The sequence below is a fragment of the Aethalodelphis obliquidens genome, unplaced genomic scaffold, assembly GCF_003676395.1.
Source record: "Aethalodelphis obliquidens isolate GAN/ISIS:26980383/991018 unplaced genomic scaffold, ASM367639v1 scaffold50, whole genome shotgun sequence".
Taxonomy (NCBI): domain Eukaryota; kingdom Metazoa; phylum Chordata; class Mammalia; order Artiodactyla; family Delphinidae; genus Aethalodelphis; species Aethalodelphis obliquidens.
In genome coordinates this window covers 1416517-1430364 of record NW_020837994.1, presented here as the reverse complement: position 1 = coordinate 1430364, position 13848 = coordinate 1416517, and the positions used below count along the sequence as shown (strand labels likewise).

The 13848-nt window shown below is 37.4% G+C and overlaps 1 protein-coding gene across 10 annotated transcripts in view; it reads left to right on the top strand.

The window, feature by feature from the left end:
- The window catches only part of C2CD3 (C2 domain containing 3 centriole elongation regulator), a 131510-nt gene that overhangs the window by 50344 nt on the left and 67318 nt on the right, over positions 1-13848 (top strand). For all 10 annotated transcript variants that reach the window (XR_003428060.1, XR_003428061.1, XM_027083356.1 and 7 more), the window contains 5 exons: positions 1615-1733; positions 3613-3735; positions 7843-8337; positions 10036-10187; positions 12416-12662. Coding sequence is in view for 8 of the 10 variants with exons in the window: in XM_027083356.1 (XP_026939157.1) it covers positions 1615-1733; positions 3613-3735; positions 7843-8337; positions 10036-10187; positions 12416-12662 (1136 nt within the window). In the remaining 2 variants the exon portion in view is untranslated. The remainder of the gene's footprint in view (positions 1-1614; positions 1734-3612; positions 3736-7842; positions 8338-10035; positions 10188-12415; positions 12663-13848) is intronic.

Here is a 13848-nt window from a genome sequence, read left to right as displayed (position 1 = left end):
AATCATTGTGCTTTTCATCTATATTGCTTCTCATGCATTATTATTATTATTATTATTATTATTATTGGCCACAGCGACTGAGTTCTCCCTTTGTCCTTCTGGGAAAGATAGTATGGGACATGTGGAATAAGCATCAAGCCAGGAATTGGAAGAGTTCTAGTTCTGGTTATACCACACACTTAATCGTGTGACCCTAGACACAATGACTTTTCATCTCTGGGCCTTTCTTAACAATATAATATGGAATGGACAAGTTATTTTCAGGATCCCTTCCAGCACTTTAAAAAAGTCTGCTTTGGCATATTGTTAGCAATTTATTTACATGAATTTCTTCTTCCATTATTGCCTTAACTTATTTTTTAAAAAATGAGCTTAAGAACAGAGAATTATATGACAAATACAATAATATAGTACCAAAACATACTTAAGTAATAAGGAGAAATCTGAGTAACACCAGGTTGAAATACAGTTCTGTTTGTACATAAAAGATTTTATAGTGTTTTAAAGTCCTTTTTTATGTTACCTCAGTTGATCCTCTCAGCACACCACTGAGGTGTAGGTGTTGTCTTACTTCTCTTTCCGTGGTGGGATAAGCAGGTAAACTGGTCTAGTGGGTGTGCGCTTGTTGGGCCCAGACCTTTTGTTAACAGTTCCTGTGGATGGATCCAGATAGCAAGACCTAGATCCTGTCCATGAGTACCTAAAGAAATAAAAAGAGTCAAGAAGTAAGATGGCAAGGATAGAGATCAGTAGGTCAAATGGGCAGTTTGAATGAATATCAGAGATAGTGGATTCTCTGTAACTGGGCCTTTTTGCGTGGGTTCTTCAGATCCATTTTAAGGGTCTAGAAGTGAATGGACTGGAAGATTATTTTACAGGTGATAAATTGTGGCTGAAATGGTTCATTAGTAAGTAACAGAACTTATTCATATCAAATGATTCTAGCCCCAAATTCCTTTTTTTTTTAAACCTGTTAAATCCACATAGCAGTGAGCACAGACTCAGATACTACCATCACTTTATCCCATTTACACTTGCTATTACAGCAGAAACCCCTTCCTTTCCATCTATGAAAAGACAGACTCCGTTCTGCCTAATACTGCAAACTAAGATCAGTACTTAGAACCTTGTATAAGTGTGACAGGAGAAGTCCCCTAGTCTTCAGCCAGAAAATAAACTCATTTTCATTATTACAGTTTTTGATTCGGTTCTTCTCTTCATTTATCCCTCATTGTCCCACATCCAGCCAGCCCCCTTCTTTCATTACATTACCTATCAACTTGTCTTTTAAAACACTGGTCATACCTTACACCCAGTGAAGTGTATGGTATGTCTCTTTACACATCCTGTGCTCCTATGCTTGACATTCATTTCTCATAGCAAAGCAGAGCAACATAGCCCTGCTTATCTTCTCTGTGCTGTATCCAGGATTTTCTCTCTGTCTCTGTTCCTTCAGTCCTAATAACCCTAACACTTTTGTGAAATTACACTGACTGGATTCCTGAAAGAGATCTTAGATTTGAAAGGGAGGTGGGTGGTGTCAAGGCATGGATTGATGAGATGGCTCTAGTTGGGTGGTGTGACATGTGCTTATGTGTCTGGTTCTCCTTACAGTGGTGAAATTCCAGCAGAGATTTGTGTTTCCGGTACAGTTTGGTGGCCCAATGATAGAACACTGGTGGAATTCGAATCTTACTTTCCAAATTTACACAAAGAAAACCCCACAGTTAAAGGTACTTCAAGTGATTTTTGACCTTTGCCTTACCATTTATTCACACTAGGGATTTGGAGCATACTTAAAATTATATTCCTACCTAAACTAGGAAATTCTCCAGGCTCAAACGATATTAATACTTATGATTGTTGTTTATTATTATAATTTTAAATTTCTAATTGATATTTGTTATAGGCTAGATATTATGCTAAAGGCTCTATGTGAACAACACTATCAAATTTAATGATTAAAACAGTTTGTGAATTAGATACCTTATTATCTTCAATCTACAGATGAAAAAAACCAAGATTTAGTGAGGTAACTTGTCTAAGATCACCCAAGCTAATAAAAGACAAAGCCAGGACTCTATCCCGAGTCTTTAGTTCCTAAGTTCTTAACCTCTTGACTGTGCTCCCTGCTATGGAGGGTTGTTTGAATTGATACAGGATAATAGCCTTAATTTGAGGCTCTGCTTTCTTTTTTCAGACAGAATACATAAGTTATCCATCCCATATCCAAAGTAATATAATGTGGGTAGCAGTTTTATCAGCTAATTCCAAGTTTATAAAATCCACTTGCAACTGGTACATGAGCAGTTTTTACTTCCTTTAATTAAAAGAGTAGCTTTTATAATCTTTGACTTCCTCTTTGGTATGGATAGTATGAGGAATGCATCTTGTTTTCTTTTTGTTTATATTTTCAGGAGATCTAAATAATACAAGTTCATTTTGGAAAATATAGCAAAATAGAAGGAAAAAACATAAAGAAAAAACAAAAAATAGAAGGAAAAACATAATTTCACAACCTCAAGACAACCTCTATAAGCATTTCAGTATATTTGCATTGAATCACGTAGTTAAGGCTTCTTTCTAATTATAAAAGAATTATACATGTTTTTAATAGAAAAATATTTTTAAAACACAAAATCACCTATAATCTCATCACCAATAAATATTGTTAATATTTATGTGTATCTTTTTCAAATGAATACATTATATATGTAAATCTTTGACAGTATTAGGATAATTTTATATGCAATTTTTATCCTGCTTTTTAAAAATTTAACATTGTCTTGAGGATTTTTATTCATTTTTTTCAAAAATGTAAATCTTTTCCATGTAATTTTATAAATATGTGAAGGTTTACTATATATAATTTAATACCCTATTTCTAATAAACATAACGAATATTGTTCATATTATTTCAAATTTTAGTAAACATCATTTTAATAGCTATATATTATTCCATTCTAGAAATGTGCTATAATTAATAATTCCTGATTTTGAACATAAAAATCTCATTGTTAACTTTTAAAATATACATTGTATATAAGCTTCTTATGTATTATTTACTATTTCTTCAGTATAAATTTCCAGAAGTGAAATTACTGGGCCAAAGAGTATGAATATTAAAAGCTTTTTATATTTGTTGCTAAATTTCCTGTCCAGAAGTATGTTGCCAGTTTATATTCCCAACTTCAGGCATATGACAGCCCCTGTTTCTCCATAACCTTGTTAGCATCGGGCATGTTTTATAATTTTCCCAGCTTTAATGGCAAACATTTGCATCATCTTAATTGCACTTTTTATTTTTAAGCATGAATTTGAACATTTTTTGTAAGAACTAACTCTTAAAAATAGAAAAAGATAATCTTCTGACCTCTTTGTGACTCATGAAACCCTCTCTAATCTTCCAGGAAGAATTGGTAAAACCCAGAAGGGAGACCAAAATGACAGAATATGGGCTCCCACTTAGAGTTCCCTCAGTCAAATAATTAAGCTACTGACTTCATAAAGCATGGATTCCTTTATAAGTCATCATATGTTGTCACTTCAATTAAAGTCCCCTGTGGCTTCTCTTTACTTTAACTTAAACTTTTTCTTTCCTTCTTTTCTCAGCCTGAAGTCATTGGGTCTGCATCACTACCTTTGAGAGCTGTCATTCAATCTGAGCTGCTTTCTTTCAGTGACCAGCTTGCAGTGCAACAGGAAAATGGTCAGACTCCACTTGGCCCCCTCAAGGTATGTAGATACACATTCAGGTAGTCAGGTATTTATGGAGCATGTGTTACTGGCTGGCCGTGAGATTATAGCAGTGAACAAGAAAATCAGCATCTTTGCTCTTGCAGCTTATATTAAAACAGAACAACAAAAGTGCTAGGAAGGGGGCTTCCCTGGTGGCTCTGTGGTTGGGAATCCGCCTGTCAATGCAGGAGACAAGGGTTCAAGCCCTGGTCCCAGAGGATCCCACAAGCCGTGGAGCAACTAGGCCCGTGTGCCACAGCTGCTGAGCCTGCGCTCTAGAGCCCGTGAACCACAACTGCTGAGCCTGCGTGCCATGGCTACTGAGGCCCATGCACATAGAGCCCGTGCTCCGCAACAAGAGAAGCCACCGTAATGAGAGGCCTGAGCACCGTAACAAGGAGTAGCCCCCATTTGCCGCAACTGGAGAGAGCCCACACACAGCGATGAAGACCCAGTGCAGCCAAAAATAAAATTAAATAAATAAATAAATAAATTTATTTCACGTGTATAATTTTAAAAAAAACTGCTGCAAAGGAACTAAATGATACAATGTGACAGTAAGTACCTGGGAGGAAGTAGGAGATGGGAAGGTGTCTCTAAGGAGGTGACATTTAAGGTGAGATTTGAAGAATGAGAGGAAGAGGCCACCAAGTAAAAAGCACAGGAAAGATCGTTCCAGAGAAAAGAATGGCACATGCAAAGGCCCTAAAGTGAGAATGGGCTTCACTTCATCAAGGGGCAGAATGTTGCCACAGGATAGTGAGCCAAAAGGGAGATTGGACAGGCAGGCAGGAGCCATGTCGCTCAGAGCTTTGTAGGTCAGAGTAAAGGGTTTAGCTTTTATCCTAAGAGCCAAGAAAGGACATTGAAGCATCGAAGTGACATCTGGTTTACATTTTAAAAGATTACTGGGTAGAGAATATTGTAGGGTGCAGGAGGGAAAATGTTGCGTTCATCCAGAAAAGAAATGATTGATAGTTTGTACTAGAGTAGTGGCAGTGAACAAGGAGAGAAGTGGCTGAGTTTGTGTGTGGTGGGATGAATGCTATGTGTAATTCATCGGAGAGAGGGTTCTGTCCTTTATTCAGAAGCATCATTTTCTTAGGTGGAAGAATTTTTTGTTTTTTAGAGCTTGCCCTAATCATTTTCTTTTAATTGAAGTATAGTTGATGTACAATATTATATAAGTTACAGGTGTACAATACAGTGATTCACAATTTTTAAACATTATCTCCATTTATAGTTATAAAATATTGGCTATATTCCCTGTGTTGTACAGTGTATCTTTGTTGCATATTTTATACATAATAGTTTATATCTCTTAATCTGCTACTTCTGTATTGCTCCTTCCCAATTCCCTCTCCCCACTGGTAACCACTAAGTAGTTCTGTATATCTGTGAGTGTGTTTCTTTTTTGGTACATTCACTAGTTTGTTTTATTTTTAGAGTCCATGTATAAGTGATACAGCATTTGTCTTTCTCTGTCTGACTTGTTTCACTTAGCATAATACCTGTAAGTCCATCCATGTTGTTGCAAATGGCAAAACTTTTATTCTTTTTTATGACTGAATAGTATTGCATTGTATATGTACAATGTCATCTTTATTCATTCATCTGTTGATGGACACTTAGGTTTCTTCCATATCTTGGCAGTTGTAAATAATGCTGGTATCATTGGGGTGCATATATCTTTTTGAATTAGTGTTTTTGTTTCTTTCATATATATACCCAGGAGTGGAATTGCTCATTCATATGGTAGTTCTATTTTTAGTTTTTTGGGAAACCTCCATACTGTTTTTCACAGTGACTGCACCAATTTACATTCCCGTTAGGTGGAAGAATTTGAATGTGTGGCTTCACTATAGCTTTGTCCTGTTGTACTGGCGAGCTTTTGAAATCATCACAGCCATACATAAAACATTTCCATGACTCCTCATCACCCAGAGGATAAAATACAGGGCATACCATATGACCCCACCTGACCACTGCAGCTTTCTCTGTTCCAGCTTCCCTACCAATAGCCATGTCAAACTATGTAAAGAATCGCTAAAGTATTGTGCTGGGTTATGCATCCATGCTTTTGTTCTTGATTTTCATGCTGCTTCCTCTTCTTGGAAGCCCTCTCTGCCCTCTTCCTGGCCTTCTTAGTAATAGATACCATTTAATTTTAAAGACTTGTTTGACTACCATTGCAAAAAATTAACATCACATTATTCTTCCACTACCAAAGTTTTATTTTTTGCTTTCCTAGTTCATTCTAGACTGCAAGGTTTATAATCAGAAAGGGGTAATAAATAGAGTTGGTGGAGTAGAAATTGTTTCTGTCCTGGCTTTGTTGAGAGAAGCACTGTTCTAAATAGATTGCTGTCTATATTCAATAGAGCAAAAGAACTTTGCTGTGGGTTTTAAATAAAAGGAGCTGCAAGTCCCCTTTATCTCTAGTAATTCAGCCTCGTAATAGTGACCACTTTCATTCTTCATCATTTATCCCACATCCTTTTTTACTTTTTAACATTTTAAACTTTTAAAAATAACTTCAAACTTAAAGAAAAATTGCAAAAATAGTACAAAGAACTCATATACCCTTTACCTGGACTCAGCAATTATTTGTCGTATTTGCTTTATAATTATCTACCTCTTCTGTCTCTTTCTCTCTCTCTTTTTGTCCCCCTCCCCACTCTCTCTCTATACACATACACACACAATTTCTTTCTGAACTATTTGAGAATATGTTACAGACATTAAACCTCTTTCTCCCTAATTTCTTGTGTGTATTTTCTAAGAACAAAGGCAACATTGTACATAATGCTGTACAGTTATAAAGATCAATTTAACAGCAGTAGTATATTCTGTCTGTAGTCCATACTCAGATTTCACCAACTATGCCAATACTTCCCTTTGTAGCATTTTTTTTCCAGTCCAGGATCATGCATTGCGTTTATTTATTTTAATGGATTAAATTTATTTTATTACCTTTATGCATATGATATGTGATAGAGCTAAAGATCATAGGGTAGGGCTTCCCTGGTGGCGCAGTGGTTGAGAGTCCGCCTGCCGATACAGGGGACATGGGTTTGTGCCCCGGTCCAGGAAGATCACACCTGCCGCGGAGTGGCTGAGCCCGTGAGCCATGGCCACTGAGCCTGTGCGTCTGGATCCTGTGCTCCGCTACGGGAGAGGTCACAACAGTGAGAGGCCCGTGTACCGCAAAAAAAAAAAAAAAAAAAAAAAAAAAAGATCACAGGGTAGCTAATTCTGAAGAAGGGATGAACCTTTAAACAATTAATTAACCTCAATTTACATAATGGTCTTATTATTTGCATAGCTAATGGTAGGGTTTGATTATTGGCCATTAACAGTCATTAATAAGTGAAAGTGTGTCAGAAATACTACACGGGTTTGTATCTTAGACTCAAGAAGCAAACACCCATTGCATTTAAATGTCGTCTCTCTCTAATCTCCTTTAGCCTAGAACAGTTCTGCCGCCCTTCTTTGTCTTTTAGTACTTTGATATTTTTGAAAAGTATGGCCAGTTACTTTGTAGAATGTCCTCCATTTGGGGTTTATCTGAATCACTTATTACTATGATATTTGAAAGAATATGATTTCTAACTTCACCATTAACTCCATCATTCCCTGTGCATTTATTAATTGGCATTCTACTACATTAGAAGAGTTGTCCCTTCTCCCTTGCTTATTTATATTGGTATGGACTCATGGATTCTTATGTTATTCAAAAGGTTATAATCCACTAGTAGTATTATTCATTTTGAAACTCAGCTTGTCCTGGATTTGTCCAGAGGGAGCCCCTTCAACTGGATTCTGTGTCCTTTAAATATGTCTCCATTCTCTTCTGAGCACTTACTTATTTATGGCACAAGATGATGTTTTAGGCTCATCTTGTATTATTAATAAATCATCTGCCTAGCTTTTCTTAGTCCTGGTAAGGTGATGTATGTGCAGTCTATTAGTGTTCCTACTATTGTGGTATTTGAGGATGAATTAATTTATATCCTAACAATCTGATGCTGCTCCTAGCTCCAAAATTCTGTTTCTGATTCTAGAAAATATTCCTATTAACTCTCTTCCTTTTATGTTCTATAGGTAACTGTGGAGCTTGTTACAGATAACAAGGATTTCGCTGATGTCAATACAAAGTTAAGTAGCAACACCCAACATAGCCCACTTTGTGCTCTTACAAGTCCAGATAAGACACTGCCAGAACCTAGTCAACATGTTACCTGTACCAAAAATCCACAGAACCTCAATCAAATTCATGAAGAAACTGTAAAGAAAACACAGAATTTGGTGCTCCCCATCCGAAAGTCACCAAGCCCTGTTGTACCAAGTCCTTCAACCTTCACGGCTGTGCCAGCCTCTCATGATTTGATAAATCAGATAAATGTGTCAACAAAAGAAAGTGCTTTGCTGTTGCATGTGCTACTGATGGTGCCAGATGGGAAAGATTTCATTACTGGAGAATCTGAGAAACAACCATCATGCAATGTTTATTTAAATTGCAAGCTCTTCAGCACAGAAGAAGTCACCAGATCTGTCATTGCATGGGGCACAACAAAACCAGTCTTTAACTTTTCTCAGGTAACTTTGTACATGTCTTAACATTCCATATGCATTAAGGATGAAGGCAGGAGTTGGGGAGGGGACAGAAGTATGTTTCCCAAATCATAATTCCATTGTAAAAAACAACGAGAATTTTCAGACTGGAGGTGCTTTTATAATTATCTGGTATGCAGATCCAATCCCACTATTGTATGGGAAGAGGAAAAGACGTTGCCAACATTTTAAAACTTTTTGTGTGTCTATTTCTTTCTATTCTATCTCAGTTGATATGGTTTCCCACTGTTTCTTTTGCCTGAATTCTGAGTTCTGTTCCTTTCTGCTTCCTCTAGGGCTTTGATCAGTTGAACTTCCTTCTTTCGTTTCTGTTTCTCCAATCTCTCCTTCTTTATTTTATTTATTTATTTTTCCTCACTCTCATTTATTCCTCCACTGATTTCAGTACTCATCTTACTGGATTTCTCAGTAGAATTTGATGCTATCGCTTAAATTGTTTCCTTTCTTGACTTTCGTAACTCTCTCCTCTTATTTTCTTCCTGACTCAAGAACTGTTTTTTTTTTTTCAGTCATTGGGCCAGTAGGAAAACTTGGAAAAGAGTCGTGATCCCAGTACTTCTTCCTCTCTCCTACTTTTAAATATTAGTGTTCCTATTCATTACTCTATCCTTGGCATTCTTCCAAACCAACCCTCTTTTCCCCATGGTCGCCACATCTACTCCCATAGCTTCAGTTGTGTGAAGGTGACTTCGAAATCCACACTTCTTTCAGGCCAGGCATTTCGTGTAGTTTCAGATCTCTGTGTCTAACTGCCTGTTGGTCATCACCACCTGGATATCTCAAAAACACTTTCCTCTTGGCACCTAACACATCACCTGGCAAATTGCAGGTATCCAATAAAGATGTGTAAATGGAAGAAGAAATTCAGATGTATTCAAATCTGAATTTATTATTCCCTCCAAATCTGTTCCTCCTCCTCCTGTCTGCCCTAATTCATATTACAATTTACTCAGAAACCCAAGCAGAACCTAAAAGTTGTCCTTGAGTCTTTCTTACATAAAGATTCACCAAATCCAGTAGATGTTGCAAACTTAATTATCTCTGGAATAAATTCTCTTATCTCCACTCCATTGCCACCGCTTTCATTCAGACCCTTACTCTCATTCCACCTAGCCTTCAGACTGTCCTGTTTCTTGTCTCTCCCTGTCCATTTCTTCCTCTGTGCACCAACAGGAATGATCTTTCTAAAACACTAACCTGAATATTTTACTCTCCTGCTGAAAGCCTTTCGGTGATTACCCGTAGCCTTCAGGATAGAATCTAAGTTTGGACTGCAAGACCCTTTAAGACTACCTATACTTCTCCAGTCTCGACTCAGGCCACTCTTCACACTAGATAGTCCAGCTGTGCTCAGCTACTTGCATTTCCTGAATACCCTCTTTTCCTACCTGTGTCCCAGAAGCCCTATCTATATGAGTTTTGTCCTCAGAGAATTCATGCCATTTTGTATTTGGCCTTTATGTGTTTGTCTCTAACACAAGACTGTGGCTTTAGACTGAGGATAACAGAGTGGGTTTTGTTTTGACGTCTTCAGCTCCTAGCACTGTGCTTGGCACACAGATAGGCTTTAGTAAATGCTTGTTGAATAAAAGTATAAATTAATACTTTGTCTCAGATGTGGAGTTTTGTTTTGTTTTTTTTTCTGGCTGTTCCTCTCCCCAGGTGATTCCTGTCTCTCTGTCTTCCAAATGCCTGGAAAGGCTTAAGAACAATGTGATGGTAATTGAAACTTGGAACAAGGTGCGGAGCCCAGGACAGGACAAGCTGCTCGGGCTGGTGAAACTCCCCCTCCATCAGTTTTACATGTCATTCAAGTAAATAGGACCTTTTGAAGTATTCTTTTTTTACATCTTTAACTTTGTATGAACCGAAGAGGAATATTTGTGGTTTGCAAACATGAACAACCCAATAATTCCTTGGAGGACTTTTCTCAATTTCACCACAGTTGCTACTCTTTCTCCTACGTTATAGCAGTATTACAGATACTGCTTTCCATGTTTTAGGCCCTAAGCTAAGAACCTTATATACATCAAGTCATTTTAATCCCCACAACAGTCCTTCATGAGGCAGATAAATTTTATTTCCCCTATTTTACACATGAGTTAACAGAGGCACAGGGAAGTTAAATAACTTGTCATATATATTGTAAGTAGTGGAACCAGGGTTAGAACCCAGAGAGTCTGGCTCTGTAGTCCACTCTCCTCACCAAGAAACTCAACTGCCAAGTTATCACCTCAAATACTGTTGGTGTATCTCTCTGGCACAAACTTCAGTTAGTATTGTTCACATCAGCCATTTGCAAGATTTCTGTACTGTGCATTGTTTCTTAGACCTTCAGATTTGATTGCTGTACCTCACTTATCACTACTCAAAACCTAGATGGGGTATTGATTTATCTGAAGATTATTTCTATCCTCAGTACAGACTGTTCATTTTTTTGTTTCAAGATAGTGATTTTTAATTATTTTAGAGCTGACCTCTTTCAGCCTTCTCATGGTTCTGTGTTTTAAATGCTGTATTTTACATTTTGCAAAGAGCACTGTTGTGGGCACTGTCTATAGAAATGGCTCACTGTCATGTGAGCCTTTCTATAACCCCAGGAAGTATTGTCATTATCTCCATTATACAAATGAGGAAACTTATTTAACTTGGAGATGTCAGCCTCTCTGGCTTTGTTTTCATCATCTGTAAAATGAGGGTGATGACAGATCTCCCATCTCCCTCTTGGAGCAGTTGTGAGGATCCAGTGAGAAAATAAATGGGTAAGCCTTCAGTGAACAGTTAAGTACTTATATGATGGTAACATTGGGAAGCCTGCTTAGGCTAAGGAGTGCTGCTGGAATCATGGATGTCATTGTCAGCTGTAAGCATTTGGCTTTTTCCCCTTTTTTTGTTGTGGTATTAGTTTGGTCTGGTATTCCCCTTTCCTTCTCATTTCCTTAGACCCCATTCATTGCTGAGAGAGCATAAAGTGATAATAGCTATCAATTACTAAGCACTTATCATGTTGGTATTTTATATTTGTTATCTCAGTTTAGTCCTAACAACAGCCCTTTGATGGAAGTTTTATTACCTACATTTTACAGATGTGGAAACAGACTTTTAAAACTTATATTGATTACTTAGAGTCATAGAGCAAGTAAGAGGCAGATCTGAGATTCAGCATGGTGTAATGAAGAGCATTTGGACTTCTTTCTCATCTGTGAATAGTGGATAGTAGCAACCTTTGCTGTGTTAGAAGGATTATAGAAACATTGTAAAGTGCTTACCACATAGTAAGTACTCAGTAAATGGCCGATATTATTTGTAATATTACTCAAATCTTATCTGCCAGACTCTAAAATCTATACTTTTTCTAGCTGAGCACACTGCCTACCTCTAAAATAATGCTATTCAGCAAGCCTTGGGGCCATGATGGTACAGAGATAAGTTAGACACATTCCCCCCTGCCTGTCAGATTGCTGAGTTTGGAACTTATCTGCCTGGTCATTTTTATTTGATGGATTATGGATAGAATCATATATTTTTTTGAACCACAATTACTTTTCTAGTTGTAGATCCTTTTTTTTTAAAATTTTTTTTGAGGAATTGGTATACTGTTTTCTTTGTGTTTTTTTGTTTTTATTTATTTTTGGCTGTGTTGGGTCTTCGTTGCTGCACGCGGGCTTTCTCTAGTTGCGGCGAGCGGGGGCTACTTTTCGTAGCGGTGCGCATGCTTCTTATTGCAGAAGCTTCTCTTGTTGTGGAGCACGGGTTCTAGGTGCGCGGGCTTCAGTAGTTGTGGCTCACAGGCTCTAGAGCACAGGCTCAGTAGTTGTGGCGCATGGGCTGAGTTGCTCCACGGCATATGGGATCTTCCCGGACCAGGGCTCGAACCCGTGTCCCCTGCATTGGCAGGCGGATTCTTAACCACTGTGCCACCAGGGAAGTCCCTGTAGATCCATTTTAACAAACTGAGAAAACAAGCCAAGTAAGAAATGAAGCAACTCCATGACATGTTTGATGACTGTTACTTACTCGTGCACAATTTCTCTCCCTTTAGAGATCCCAAGATTTCTCGCCTGCTGCTTGATGCTCAGTATCCAGTTGTTGCTGTCGACAGCTACATGCCTGTGATTGATGTGTTCTCAGGCCACCAAAATGGGAGTCTTCGAGTCTTTTTAGCTATGGGTTCTTCAGATCAGATAATAGCACTGCAAAGATTAAAGAATGAAGAAGGAACACTTCCTCCCTTCAACCCCAGGCCAGCCCATCTCCTGGACCAGCCATCTGTAGCATCTGTTGCTATGGTAGTGACTAAACACTTGATTGTTTACAAAAAACATAATCTTATTTTAAGGCTTAAAAGGTGATGTTTTGATGCATGCATATGCTGTGAAATGATTATCACAATCAAGCTAATTAACATATCCATTATTTTATCTGGTTACCTTTTGTGTGTGTTTGATGAGGACACTTAAGATCTACTCTCTTAGCAAATTTCAAGCACCGTAATCTCATTTTATCTTGCGTGTTTTAATGAAACCATTGCCCCAAATTCTTATTTCAATAGTGAAAGGCTTAACAAAAGAACATGCTTGCACTTCAATGCTTGCTGTAGCTCAAAAGAATCATTGGTATTTTTCTTTCTTTGTTTAAATGGATACCTGTGTCCCTCTGAGCTCCTTGAATTTATAAAGAAAATGTAATTGGACAACCAGATCTTAATCCTCTAATTTACTAAATTGCCTTTTTAAAAAAATTGAAGTGAACCTAAATCTACTCTAAAAAAATAGTCTTAATGAAAAAAAAAGAAAAGGTAATCTGGGGGAAAAAATGGGGATGGAGATGAAGAGTGATCCCAAATGTAAACCAGCAAAGTATTCTGTTTCTTGACCAAATCCATGTTGGAAAGTTAAAGTGAAGTTCCTTGCTTTTCTACTAATAACTTAAAAGTTATTTGTTCTGTACAGTGCTGTTCAGTTGAGAAAGCACATTCATATACTTTATCATGTTTATTCCCCTAACAACTACATGAGGTAGGTCATTGTCATTCTCTTTTTTAGGTGATGAAACAGAATCAGAGAGGTTATGTTACTCATCCAGGGTCACACAGCTAAGAATGGGAGAATTGGTGTTCAGACACAGGTCTTCTGACTCTAAGTCCACTGTATCATGTCCTCCTCTATCTTACATTTGATGTCTTTATTAGTATAGCCAAGTCTTAGTGTCCACACCATTTAAGTGTTATGGTTTTTAATCTGAATGACAAATTTGATGTCTCTAACAGAGAAAGAACTATTAAGAAAATACCTATTAGTAGGATATTGGTTTTTGTTTTTGTTTTGTTTTGTTTGTTATTGTTTATTTGTTATGAACTCTAAACTTTTTCTATTATATATTTATCATATTAGTAGTAGAAGTGCCTTCAGTAACAGTGTATTCACTACCTCCCCATTAATAAACAGTCTCAGTGTTATTCCTAACTTCATTAGA